General features: G+C 38.3%; 1 protein-coding gene across 5 annotated transcripts in view; it reads left to right on the top strand.

The window, feature by feature from the left end:
* Positions 1-12,615, top strand: part of klhl17 (kelch-like family member 17) — a 43,350-nt gene extending 30,735 nt beyond the window's left edge. For 2 of the 5 annotated variants that reach the window (XM_057826860.1, XM_057826853.1), the window contains one exon: positions 9,042-12,614. In XM_057826860.1, coding sequence (XP_057682843.1) covers positions 9,042-9,270 — 229 coding nt within the window. In that variant the 3' untranslated portion in view covers positions 9,271-12,614. Of the gene's footprint in view, positions 1-9,041 lie in introns of all 5 variants that reach the window. The other 3 variants (XM_057826865.1, XM_057826877.1, XM_057826873.1) reach the window with 3 other exon arrangements.
* The last annotated feature ends 488 nt before the right edge of the window (positions 12,616-13,103 follow it).

The following is a 13,103-nucleotide window of genomic DNA, read 5'->3' as shown; positions in this document are numbered from 1 at the left end:
AGAAGGCCAAATCAATCCATACCAGTACCTATAGATAATGTTGCAAGTATTGTTAATTCAGTACGTGACACAAATGGATTCGGACCATAAATAGGATGTCTTGCTCATGTAGTAAACCTAGCTACTAAGAGAGCTGTAGCAATCAACGGTGTGCCCTGCCTCACTTTACAAACAGTAAAGATTGTTCTCAGCACTTTTATGCAATTTTTTTTCATATCAGTAAGAAGTAAGCACATAAATATTATGCACTAAAATGCATGTTTATATGATGGCAATTTAATTTTTGCTCGTTAGCAAAAAAAAAAAATAAAAATAAAAAAAAAATACAATTGTTTTTTGTTTTTTTACAGAGCATTAAATGTATTGAATCGGATCGAAAATCATGTCCCTCGTATCAAAATTCGTACCGAACCATGACTTAACTGTATCATTGCATCCCTATGGAACACTATTGCAGAAGCTATGACGGGAAAATTTTTTCTAAATGCTGAAGTTGTTAAGTGCATTTTTTTTTTTTTTAAACACATTTTATTTATTCTGTGTTTCTGTGCGGTATCAATATTGTTGTTTTTTACTTAAGAGGTATGGTCTATTGTTTTTAGTTGTGATTTCTTAAAAAGTAGATTTGAATTTAAGAGTAAATATCGCGTTTAAATGGGTGTACTTCATCTATTAATATATACTTTATTCGCACTGTGTTATTGTAAATTGGTTTAAAAAATTGGGGGGGGGGCGCAATAATATCGCATATCGCAATAATTTATGAGAATAATTATCGCACACTAAAATTTGTTATCGCGACAGGCCTAGTTGAACGTGCTATACGGAAACCTGCGTCGGCTTCGCTGCATGTAAACGAATGTGGCGCTTTAGTCTCATTCGAGAAACATTTCCAGCATTATTTCGTTGTGTAAATGCATTTATAATGATCATAAAAATATGTAGACTACTTAAACATTGAGAAAACCTGCGTTTTTTTTCTGCCAACTCAAGGAGATTAAAATAAATGTCAAATCCACAATCCGCCTGTTAGAACAGACACAAAAATATAAAATATATAAATGTTTATTGAATATCCATCTTACAGTCTTGTTTAACTGGGAGAATTCGTTACAAAAGACAGGCTTTAATTTGTTATCATTATGCCTACTGTATATGCACAGGCATCGTCACAAACGTGATCACACAAAACGCAACCACACATCGCATCCCCGCATTTCCTCCTCCTCCTGAGTCCTCACAAATAAAACATAACATTTCGGGGGGGGTTCGGACTCGTACCTGCAAATAAAACATACAATTTCGGGTTTTTTCGGCCTCGGGCAAGCAAATAAAGTTAATTGATCGGGCTCGGGCCACGTCGGGCTTTAATACCCGCGGGCCAATCGGGTCGGGCTGGATTTTTTAGGCCCGATTTGACTTCTAGCGTCATGTAATGTTAGCATACCGTACACCTATTCAGCCTGTTGTTCTCTGTTGTATTTTAAATTGCCTTTCAAGATGACATGTCTGTTCTTGGTGCTGGATTCTATCAAATAAATGTCCCCCCAAAAAATGCGACTTTTACGACGGTGCGACTTACATATGTTTTTTTCCTTTTCATTGCGCATTTTTTGGATAGTGCGACTTATACCCAGGTGCGACGTATAGTCTGAAAAATATGTAGTTGTACCTCTTTTGTGACTATTAACGATCAATTAGAATTTATACTAAAAAAAATACATCATATTATGACAAATACAAGTATTGGCATTATTTAGACATTTCATTTGGTTATGGTCCATACATTTGCATGTGCGCATACTTTCCAACAAATACACAGTGGCATGAGAAAGTATCTGAAGTTTTTGGAATTTGTCACATTTCTGCAAAAATCACAATCACATTTGATCTGATCTTGTTCAAAATCAGATGAAGATGACTGCTTTGCTTCACCTCCACCTTAACATTTATAGGTTTTCATAATTTTAATGAGGATAGCATGTGCACAATGACAGAATAGGGAATAATAAGTAACTTAACCTTCTACGTAAGGAGACTTTGAGAGCATTTAATACCATTTTATTTAAATTATTTAAATAATTTGGGTGTCAAATCACTGAAGAATGGCTTAAAGCTGCCCTGCCCACAATAATACACACACCAGGTGAGAATTGTGTCTTGATGAAAAACCATTGTCTAATATGCACAATCCCTCGCTCAAAATAGCACTCAAGACCTGCGATCAAGAAGTGTTGATTTGTATATAGCTGGGAAAGGTCACCAAACCATCTTTTTGTCGGGATATCCATCAATCCAGTTTTTTTTTTTGGATCACCCTGTACAATAAGTGTCTGGTTTGGCCTGGATGGCAACCAGATGTTAAATGTGATAGTTCAGTTACTTATTCTTTCCCCTTCTGTCATTGTTTGCACTAGGGCTGGAACTAACGATAATTAGTAATAATATAATTATAATATAATCGATTAATTGGACAATAAATTAAACAATTAATCGATTAATCAGATCAATGACACATTTTTCAATTACCGTCACAATTTAACTTGACATTGTTTTAGGCCTGTTGTAAGTAACAATTAAGGCAAAATGGATAAATTTCCTTCAAAGATATTTTATTACAGCTTTCTGACTTAACTGTAGTCTACAACTGTACTGTTTTAAGTACATAAAACTTGTTAAAATTTTTAAACTAAACAAACAAACCTTTACCAAACAGTTGTACATAAATACTAGTGCTGTCAAATGATTAAAAAAATTAATCTAGTTAATCATATGTCAACTGTGTGATTAATCATGATTAATCACATTTCCCTCGGGATGAATGAAACTTGCTCTTCAGGGAAAAAAAAATCTAGGAAAATACTATAATTGACTTAAAATTTGTTTTAAGATTAAATGTATGATGTGTGAATGAATTAATACTTAACCAAATAGAGTTTTAAAATTTTATTTAACAACTCAGCACGTATAAAATAAAATGTCTGTATTATACAGCAAAGAGCTTTAACAGATTGAAATGCCTCAGAGTAACAATGTAGTGTGGTGACCTTTCATTATATGACATAATTCACCCACGGAACTTGTGTGTATAGTTGGCCGAGCGCGTTACCGGCTACATCACAGTCACGTGACAGACACTTAAGAGCCGTGCACGTTACGGCTGAATTCAGAGTTCACATAGAGTCCCAAGCGGCCAACAGGTGTTGTGCCGAAAAATAGCCGCCCCGCGTGAAATGTTCCCCCTGACGGGAACGCTTATTTATAACGCTTTATTGAGGTGAAAACATCAAATGTTTTCATGGACGCATTACAGTAATGGATCTACGACTGTAAAATCAGTTTTAAATAAATATATTACACAAAATACTTTAACTGTATTTTAGTAACAAATCATGGACTGGGCCACATAACCATCTTTGAACAGAAATGTATTAGTCTACAGGTTTTCACGACCATATCCCAATGACAATCACACAGGTATGACATTTATTAGTTTAAGCAGAGTAAAATATTTGCGGTACAAGAAAATCGTTTGCATTTCCATCGAGTGGTAAGAAAAAGCTGTTTGTACGAGTGACGTGTGGGCGCTCAATGATAAATAAACAAATAAATAAAAATAAATAAATAAAATAAACGCTCAATAAAGCGTTATAAATAAGCGTTCCCGTCAGGGGGGACATTTCACGCGGGGCGGCTATTTTTCGCCACAACACCGGACACAGCAACTCGTCTGCTCAATGGGCCACCAAGACTCCCGCATCGCATCCGCCACAGTAGCTCAATTACCGTTTGGCATATTACCCAAAATCAACTGCCAACTTAAAGAGCAGACAAGCACAATACAGTAACAATAGCTAGTGTTTCAAAAAAATGTGTAAACAACTTGTCTGTTAAATTGAACATTTCACACAAATAAATTCACCTGTATCATGTGCGCAGCACAAGGCAAATGCTCGAATGGCAGACTCCTGCCTGCTTCCATCATATTTCAAACCCTATCTGTTCCAATAGTAGTAACTTTGTCTGTTATCCCCCCCCCCCTCTTTAGCAACATCCAGAAACTAACAAGCACATGCTTCAGTGAAATGTTTTTCTTCTGTTTTCACAACACATAACGGCAACTAATGCAGCCGCCAGCTATCATCGATCAAGTGTGCCGTTACTCCGAGATAATTATGGTTGCTTTACCAATGTCCAGTGGTCTCCTGTCAATGCAACAAACGTAGCTCTGGCTAGTTGCTCCCCCTTCGTTGCATTCTCATTTTCAAAAAGTTAATGAATTTTTGTGCTTCGATGGAAGGACAGTTCATCACAGCAGTATGTGCACACAACTCTGGTTTTATCCAGATTTCCATTAGGCAGCTTTTTAAAACGGAATTTTACCATGAAGCAGTCCTGGATCATCATCCTCACTCATAGTGGCTGGCTGCATTTTGTCCTGCATTGCCGCGCGGACAATGTAAACATCAGCGTGTGGGACTACGGGGGGCAGTTGTGGCCAAACTTAGTGTGAGCGGTAAATTGCGTTATTTTTTTTTTTAATGCGTTAATATTTCCAGATTAATCATGGTCGTTAACGCGTCATTTTTGACAGGCCTAATAAATACTATCCAAATCCAATTTCAAAGCACACACTCTTGTATGACAATTTGCAGTTTGGAGTTTGTGTTGACAGGAGACCCTAAGCTGTAACATGCTTCTCCAAAACACAACACAAATGGACACTTACAGTAAGACACTGATTACCATAGTTGCTAACTAGCTTAGTGCTCTGTGCTAAGTAGTACCGTCTCATCAACAAATACTACAAACAATACAATTGGATTCATTTACTCACCTCTGACGGAGGCACACTTGATCTAACAACACAAAAGACAATCTAACTCTAGACACTGTAGTATTATTGATTCAGCAACCCAACCTGAGTGTAGCAGTGAACTCTCTAGCGCCAATCAATGGCCCGCGCGTGCGCAGCCTCACATTGCACACAGACAAGGACCCAAACAGGACTGCAAAACAGGACTGCAAAAATCGATTATCAGAATAGTTGGCAACTAATTTATTGATCGATTTTAATCAATTTAGTCGATTAGTTGTTGTAGCCTTAGTTTGCGCATTAATAATATGAAAACTTGTAAATATTTGAGTGGTTTTAGTTAAAGCAGACAATTTGTTTTTGTTAAGGATGAGATCACATTTGATTGTGAGTTTATGCAAAAATGTGAGACATTACAAAAGTTTGATACTTTTTCATGCTACTGTACTACATAGATGCATCAGATAAGCATGGAGTAGCAGGCTTTTGAGGTACTGCCATCGTGGATTTGTATATGTATCAATTGATCAACGCAAGTCCCTTACACACGCAAATACACACACGCAGGCATGCTCAGACATGCACTTGACTTTGCATGAGTCAGAATGTGGTGGTGGGAGCAAGTGAAGTGCCATGAATAAACCATGGTGTGGAGCGCTTTTATTATCCAGTTGCCAAGAGGCTCAATTTACAGATATCACCTTGTGCTGGTGTCTCTTCACCTAAACATGTGTCAGTGTGGTGAAAAAAATTCTTCATGCCTAAAACAGGACTGTTAATCCCCCCCCCCGTCTTTTAGTGACGTTAGCGGTGTGTTTCCACCCACATTTTTGGTTATTAGTGACCTTACCACTCCCACACGGACATGAATGATATTAGTGGAAGGCAGTATCCAGGGTGTGTTTTCTAATTATGTACTGTATGTCTTACAAACATAACACCACATAGTGTAACTGGCTTTCTCTGATGCCTACTTTGGGGAAACGTAAAAAACGTGACACCATAAAAGAAATACCTGTCGGAAAAATAGTGAACTTTGGGTTAAAAATGAGTTTGAAAACTAACAATGTGTTTGAACGGCAGGAAAGAAACTGCTAATACAGACAAGGAAAATGGACTGTACCAAGATTAGGACACGGAAAGACTAAAAATTAGTCAAATTATTATTATTTTTTTTTAAGTTGCAGTGTAAAAAGTTGCATCTTTTTCTTTTTTTTTTTTTTTTAATTCTAAATTTTTATTGAATTACAGTCAGTGCGATGGTTCGTATTGTTGGCGGAGTTCACATAATTAGATCCTTGATTCCGCTATCCACCTTTTAATGGGTTAACAGACAGAGCTACTGATCGTTTTCTGTACGTATTGTATTCCATGGTCATGGAATGGGCTCTTAACATGAAATCTGCTGTCTGAATGTTGGTTGGTCATCAAAGCCACTCTGTACTAATAGACAATTAATCAATAGTCAAATTAATCAACTACTGTTTTGACAATCCATACATCTTCTGGATACATTCTTTCCCTAAAGTTTGTCCAAATCCTGTTCTTTGAACATATTTACAGTAAATATTCTGATTTCTGTTTTCCTTAATGAAAGCAGACTGAATATATTAATTAATCAAAATTAAATGTAAGAAGATCGAAGGGTGGATGGAGTTTGTCGTATACTGTATTTATGGATAAACCATTAAATTGGTCAGTATCCGAGAAAGGTCCAGCTGTGGCCCGCAGTACAAGCCAACATCACTCCCTGCTTTCAATTTGCCTGGTACACCAGACTCAACGCTGTTTCAGCTATTGAGTCTGGTCACCATTCAGCGGATACAGTTTCCAGGGCGGAGCAAGCCTCAGCAAACAGACAGCGGAGTGGACCAATCAGCGACGGGCAGACGTGACGTTAGTAAAACGACGAGAGCAGGACGAGGGACTTGCGCGCGGAAGTAAACATACGAGGAGAGCGGAGTTTATTCAACATGGTTAGCGTGAGACAGACTGTTGTCAATGACTCGTGTCGATGTGTTTTTGGTAATTTAAAACTGATTTTACCGCGGATTGGAACATATTCTCGGCTCTCCTGTTCACCTTCTGTGTTGTTGTGGAGACGACTTTCGACGCGCAAGAGTGACGTTGCTCATTAAGAACACGTCACGCAAATAAACAAATCTGATTTATCGATTGATTTTGTACCTGCTCGAGAGGCCTTTAATGGGCTGGGTCCCAGACTTTTCTCTCAGTGTTTGAAAAATACAGGGCGAACAGTCTGGCCGTGCCAGGCAAGCTTTCAATGACCATTCAGATCAAATGTTCTTCATCCACAAACTGCGCCCCCTGCTTTCAACGACCCTAACTGAAATTTATAGGAATTAATAGAATGTTGATTATGGGGGACTTGCCCATATTCAGTGGTAACTCTACATACGAATTTAATTCGTTCCAGGACGTGTGTCGAAATGGTCATATGTCGAGCGGTATTTTCCCCATAAAAATTCATTATATTTTGATTCATTCATTCCAAAAACCTACGTCATATCCCTAATAAATACTGCAGGTACAATTACAAATATCAGTTACACATAGCAAAACAAATTAATTATAAATACAAATCGGAATAATAACACAACGAATTGGGTTCTAATGTGGCGGTTGTGTTTTGCATGCTGTTCCTGAATGCACCGTGTGACTGTCGAGAGAGTGAGAGAGGTGTGGCACAGATTTTGCTCTCTTTCCATGTTCTGTTGTTGTTGACGTCCGCTACGGCGAACAGTATCCGTGTTATGTTGCACAAGTTCTGAAATAAATGATTTAAAAACCTGATGAAGCTGGAGACTTCCTTGTAGATATTGCAATAATAATAATAATAATGATGAGAGTGGTCCTTGAGATCGTAGACATATTGCGGCCAGATTGTCAAGCCAGTTCACTGACATGCACACCGTCATTTCCTTCTTAATTTTAATAGTAAGCGTCACTGAATAATAGAAAAATATGAGCGTGGGGTGCGCATCCGTGAACTGTTTGACAATACTCCTCCGACCTCTGTTCGCCAGTCTTTATAAGTTAAGGTGACAATTATTATTCTGGTACCATCGCCAAAAAGATGGCCGGCTTCGTATGGTTTTTAATCATTTTTTTTCCCGATATTGTGCAACACAACACGCCAATTGAACTGATAGCAACAACAGGACGTGAAATGAGTCAACTGTAATCTCTCACTATGCCGTCAGCTCCACGGTGCGTTCAGGTACACCACGCAAAATACACCTGCCACATTAGAACCTGCTTTTTTACATTATTACAGGTATTACTAATATTATTATTATCTTATCATTCCGATTTTTATTCATAATGTATTTGCTTTGCTCTTTGTAATTGCTTTTTGCAATAGTAACAGCAGTATTTACTAAGGATTTTGTAAAATAGTGCTGGGCTGGTGTGACCAGAAAAATGGATACCACTACAGATAGTCCAGTTAGAACAATAATGATGCCCGTCCCGAATTAATCAGACCAAAACTTTCTTTTCATCAACGTGTTGCCTTTTTATTTTCTTTCTATGAGAACGTAGGTTTTAGCTCTTTGGTGGCCAAAATATGCCTGATCAGAAAAACAACAAATTGCAACTCGCCACCAGGGGGATCCAAAACGTAACGCAATGTAACATGCAAACAACCTGGCATTTATAACAGATTTAGTGCAGGTTTTTTGGCTGTGGAACGAATTTATGGAATTATAATGTATCCTTATGGGAAAATCCTGCTCGACATACAACCATTTCGACTTACTAACAAGGTCTTGGAACGAATTAACTTCGTATGTAGAGGTAGCACTGTATAGGAATGTCAATTACATGCAATGACACTTTTCGACCACGCCTACCCTTAAACTTCGAGTATGTGCTGGAGGAATGGTTTTGGGTCTTCCCTGAAGAGCGACCTCTTCTGACCACCTTGAGCTCTTGTCCCTTGCTTTCAACAACCAATCAGATTAAGCCTTCGTCATCCGCAAACCGCACTCCCTGCATTCAACGACCAATTAGATCGAGCGTTCGCCATCCGCCAACCACGCCCACCGCTTTCAACGACCAATCAGATAAAATGTTTGTCATCAGATAACCGTGACCCCTGCAAGTACTGCGGGCCCCAGCTGGACCGACTTGCCGTCGCCCTCGTGATTAGTGTGTGTCTCCAATGTTTAATTAGTTTTTGTTTTGTCATTTGTCCTTACAGGAGCACTCATGATTTAGTGGCTATGGATGGATGGCTATACGCTGTGGGAGGTAACGACGGCAGCTCTAGTCTCAACTCAATTGAGAAGTACAACCCACGCAGCAACAAGTGGGTGGCGGCCTCCTGCATGTTCACGCGCCGCAGCAGCGTGGGCGTGGCCGTGCTGGAGCTGCTCAACTTTCCGCCGCCGTCCTCGCCTACCCTGTCTGTTTCCTCCACTAGCCTTTGACACGGGGTCATCGGTTGGCTGGCCTCGGCCTCCCCTGCCACACCCCAGACCGGTTCTGGGAAGAGACGTAACTGCTCAGTTTGAGGAGTAGTGATGTGAATAAGGCGTCGAGATGTTAAAAGTCTCTTGGTACAGATTGCCAGGCATAAAGAAAATCAAAATATGAAATTGGACAGATTTACACTTAATCAGACAGAACAGCAACAGCTGACCCGGAGGTCAATTTTGTAGGATGAACGAAGTCAAACATCTTATCTTTTTGTCTGGCTGGCCTTTTCACATCCAAGGTCACTCTTCTCAAAAATACTGTACGTATTCCTCATGAAGATGAACAGCCTTACTTTAAACCTAACTTTGTTTGCCACCAACACTAAAATTAGTCTCACAAGAGATGCTGAAAGAATTATAATGGTGGATTATTTAAAAAAAAAAAAAAAAAAATAGCATGCTTATTCGACAATAGCTAGTATTGACTCCTAAACGGAAAGGCTATAATGACGTAGTGCTGCTAATGTCACGCTAGGTGGCAATAACATGCAATGTCAGCCCCTTCACACCCTCAATGCACACTGAGACAGCATGGACACAAGACCAGCAAGACCTCACATCTAAATAATCTTAAGATTTACATAAGAAACAAAAGTTGCATTCTAATGTATTTATCAAGTTGTATAAATGTTGATATGTTTAGTTGTAAGTTGTAAAGAGAAGGAAACAGGAAATGCCTATTTAAGAAGTGTTTTCTTATATTTGTGTGACGTGTGTACTATCAGTGGACATAATGATGTGTGAGAGGGGTAATGTAGTTGGATTAAGTTATGCAGAATTCCATTAGTTTACATTAGGAATGGAAATTTGTCAGATTTGCTTGAATGGATAATGGATAAAATTAGCAATAATGTTCTTACTTGTTAGTTTTCTTTTATATTTGCAAGGGATGGTGGGATCCCCATTTCCATGGAGGTGTCATGAGCAGAATATTTAAAATAGGTTGAGTTGTCATTGTATGGATATAGTTCAGTTTTCCCAGAGTTAAAAGTCTAAGGTGTCGTTCCATTAATTTATTTGTTTATTATTATTTTTTGATCATTCAATCATTAAAACTTCTTGCTAAGTTCATCTTTTGCACAAATTGTGGCATCTGTGACCGCAAGCATTATTTAATCCACAGTTGCATTTGGCATTATTTTATAATTAGGTATTGTTGTATACTACAATACAAGTATACATGTATATAATGCATTTGCATGGCAGCGGCAGTTACTGCACAGCTGGCTACTTGTTAAAAACCCAGAAATAACGCCAAGCAGTGTGTAAAAGCTTCTGTTTACTAAGTCGCAAATGAGCACAATTCTGGTTTTACAATACTTGGGAATTTGTTCAAAAATAAATTGAAGCCGTTTATTCAAACTGCCAACTCGCCTCGAGTTGGCAGGTGATGCAAAGCTTTGCACATGATGCCACGTTGTCACTCTCTCAGCTCCTGAGAAGAGTGGACGTGTTGCAAGTATGAAGTGGGTAGCTACTTGAGTAATTTGATGACCTAACGTCACATACAGTATATGCTAAATTCAAATCCACTTGTTTGCAGGGAATTTGGAGTTCTACAAACTATTATAATCAGACTGTTAACCACATAGATATCAGACTTAAACCAGGTCACAAACCCATTTTTACAAAAAAAGGATGTTGATGGAAAGGTACTTTTAAGTCCGCAAACTAGTTTAGACCTACTAAACAGTACCCTGCAACAAAGTATTGCACTTACTTGCTTTAAGACATAACTGATAGCATATTGAAAACAATTGACAAGAAATTTATAGATTACATTGCCTACGCTGCGTTTCCTTGAGTTTCTCGACACCTGTGTGTGTTTTGATCAAATGACTAAAATATCTCACTGGCACAAGGAGGCCTTCATAAATAAAATAGCACCAATGATGCATATATAGTAGTTATTCTGCTCTCTCCTTATTTTCTGTCCTGTATTTTACATTCCCTCTTGGTTGAATGAACCCAACTACTATTACTAAGTGATGCTGAGTATTAGTATTGAATGACCCTAACATTTCTTTTTAGAGTTTCTTTTATTGCTGGTATTGAACATGGTTAAGAAACTGTAAAATACCAACCATATTATTACAAACTACTAGTATAATGACACCCATTTTTTGTTCAAGAATTTAGTTTCTACCTCATTTTTTAATTTAATTTATTTGTCTGAGAGGATCCAGCCAAATCAACCTGCACACGACTAATGGAGATGCTGTTAGTCACGTATGAATCCACCAGAAAAAGATTGAAGGCCTCATAAGGCATGTAGATCAAGATGTAAATAGGAAGAGACGGTTCACCGAATCAATGTTGTTCAATGTGAATGTTACCGTAGCTCCTTTTTTAAGTTTGTGCTTCGCTTGTATTTGGTGAATGTTTATTTATTTGAACTATAAAATATTGAATTTTGCACTATTGCCGATGGAGCAGTTTTAAAAAATGAAATAAAGATGTCCCAAATCTAATAAATCTTTGAGAATAAATATAAGTCAGCCTTCTGTATCCACATATTTTCAAGTATTTTGCTTCTCATTTAGACATGAACTGTGATAACACACACTGAACCCAGTGTTGCCAGGCTCACTGTACACCAGTGCTATCTTCCCAACACTGTGAGCTATGCAGACCGCCAAATACTCCCACTTTACCTATGCCCAAAACATCACTATGCCTGTGCGCTCCCCTACACACACACCAGATGAAGATCATTAAATTTAATCAGCCATAAACACAGGCACAACATGCCCTTGCCTTAGGTTTGGTGAAGGTGACAATGCACACAGACATGCCGCAAATGTCACCACTTGCAGTTAGTTAGCTTGTGCTAAATTTTCCAATTCTTCATGAAATTAATGTTTTTGGATGATATTTTTTGTCTAAGATGAGAATCCAGTACTATTGAAGGTAATTTTACACTGAAAACTATCAGGGGTGTGATTAAACCTGGGCAATATGACAAAAGTTGTTATCATGATTATTTTTTCTTTCAAATTTAAAGTCTGATTTTTGCCCCTGAATGAAAGTTGACAAAACCAGATGCTGCTTTAGCCAATCATTAGTGCCAGAACCAGGCATGCGGCGGTTACCGGTTTCAAGGTTTACCGTGGTATGAAAACGTCGCTGTTTCTAAATGGATACTTACTAAAATTTTCCGTCTTACTTTAGTTACGATATAAGCTATGTTTGTGGTCCCAAAAATATAGCGAGAAATCTGCGGCTTGGAACGGCAGTGCTCACCCATCCCCTTCCAGTTGTTGCTCTGTCCTGTGTCTGTCAGTGACACCTCACCTGGGCTTTTTTTCCCCCCGCAAAAATAGACAAAAGTCGCTAGTATGGGAGTACTTCGGCTACTGAAAAGAAACAGACAGCCGCAGCTCAGAGGCAACACCTCCAACATGAATTCACATTTACATGACATCATCCGTCACTTTACACAAAATTTAAGGTAAGTAAACGCTGTCATGAACGTTTCCAATCAGCTACGAGACTTCACTCAAGCTGGTTTAGTGTGTCTAGGGATGCAAAAACAAATCCAATGTAAGCTTGTTAAGAGGCAGCTAATGTGGCTAGTTACCATGCCAAGATTGCTAACTAATTTCCTCTTTACCATTAGCAGTAAAGTCTTCTGCCATTGTAAACATCTGCCAATTTGCAAATATGTTATGAAAAAAAAAATCCTTATTAGTATTTTTTAACCAATACATCTCAAATAACACATTTTAGAGCTATAACTGCAATTCTGTGAAACCATGGTATTTTTGCTTAAGGTTATCATACCG

The sequence above is a fragment of the Corythoichthys intestinalis genome, chromosome 2 (genome assembly GCF_030265065.1).
Source record: "Corythoichthys intestinalis isolate RoL2023-P3 chromosome 2, ASM3026506v1, whole genome shotgun sequence".
Lineage (NCBI taxonomy): Eukaryota > Metazoa > Chordata > Actinopteri > Syngnathiformes > Syngnathidae > Corythoichthys > Corythoichthys intestinalis.
Note: the sequence above shows the minus strand (reverse complement) of the source record. Positions and strands in the feature narration are given on the sequence as shown.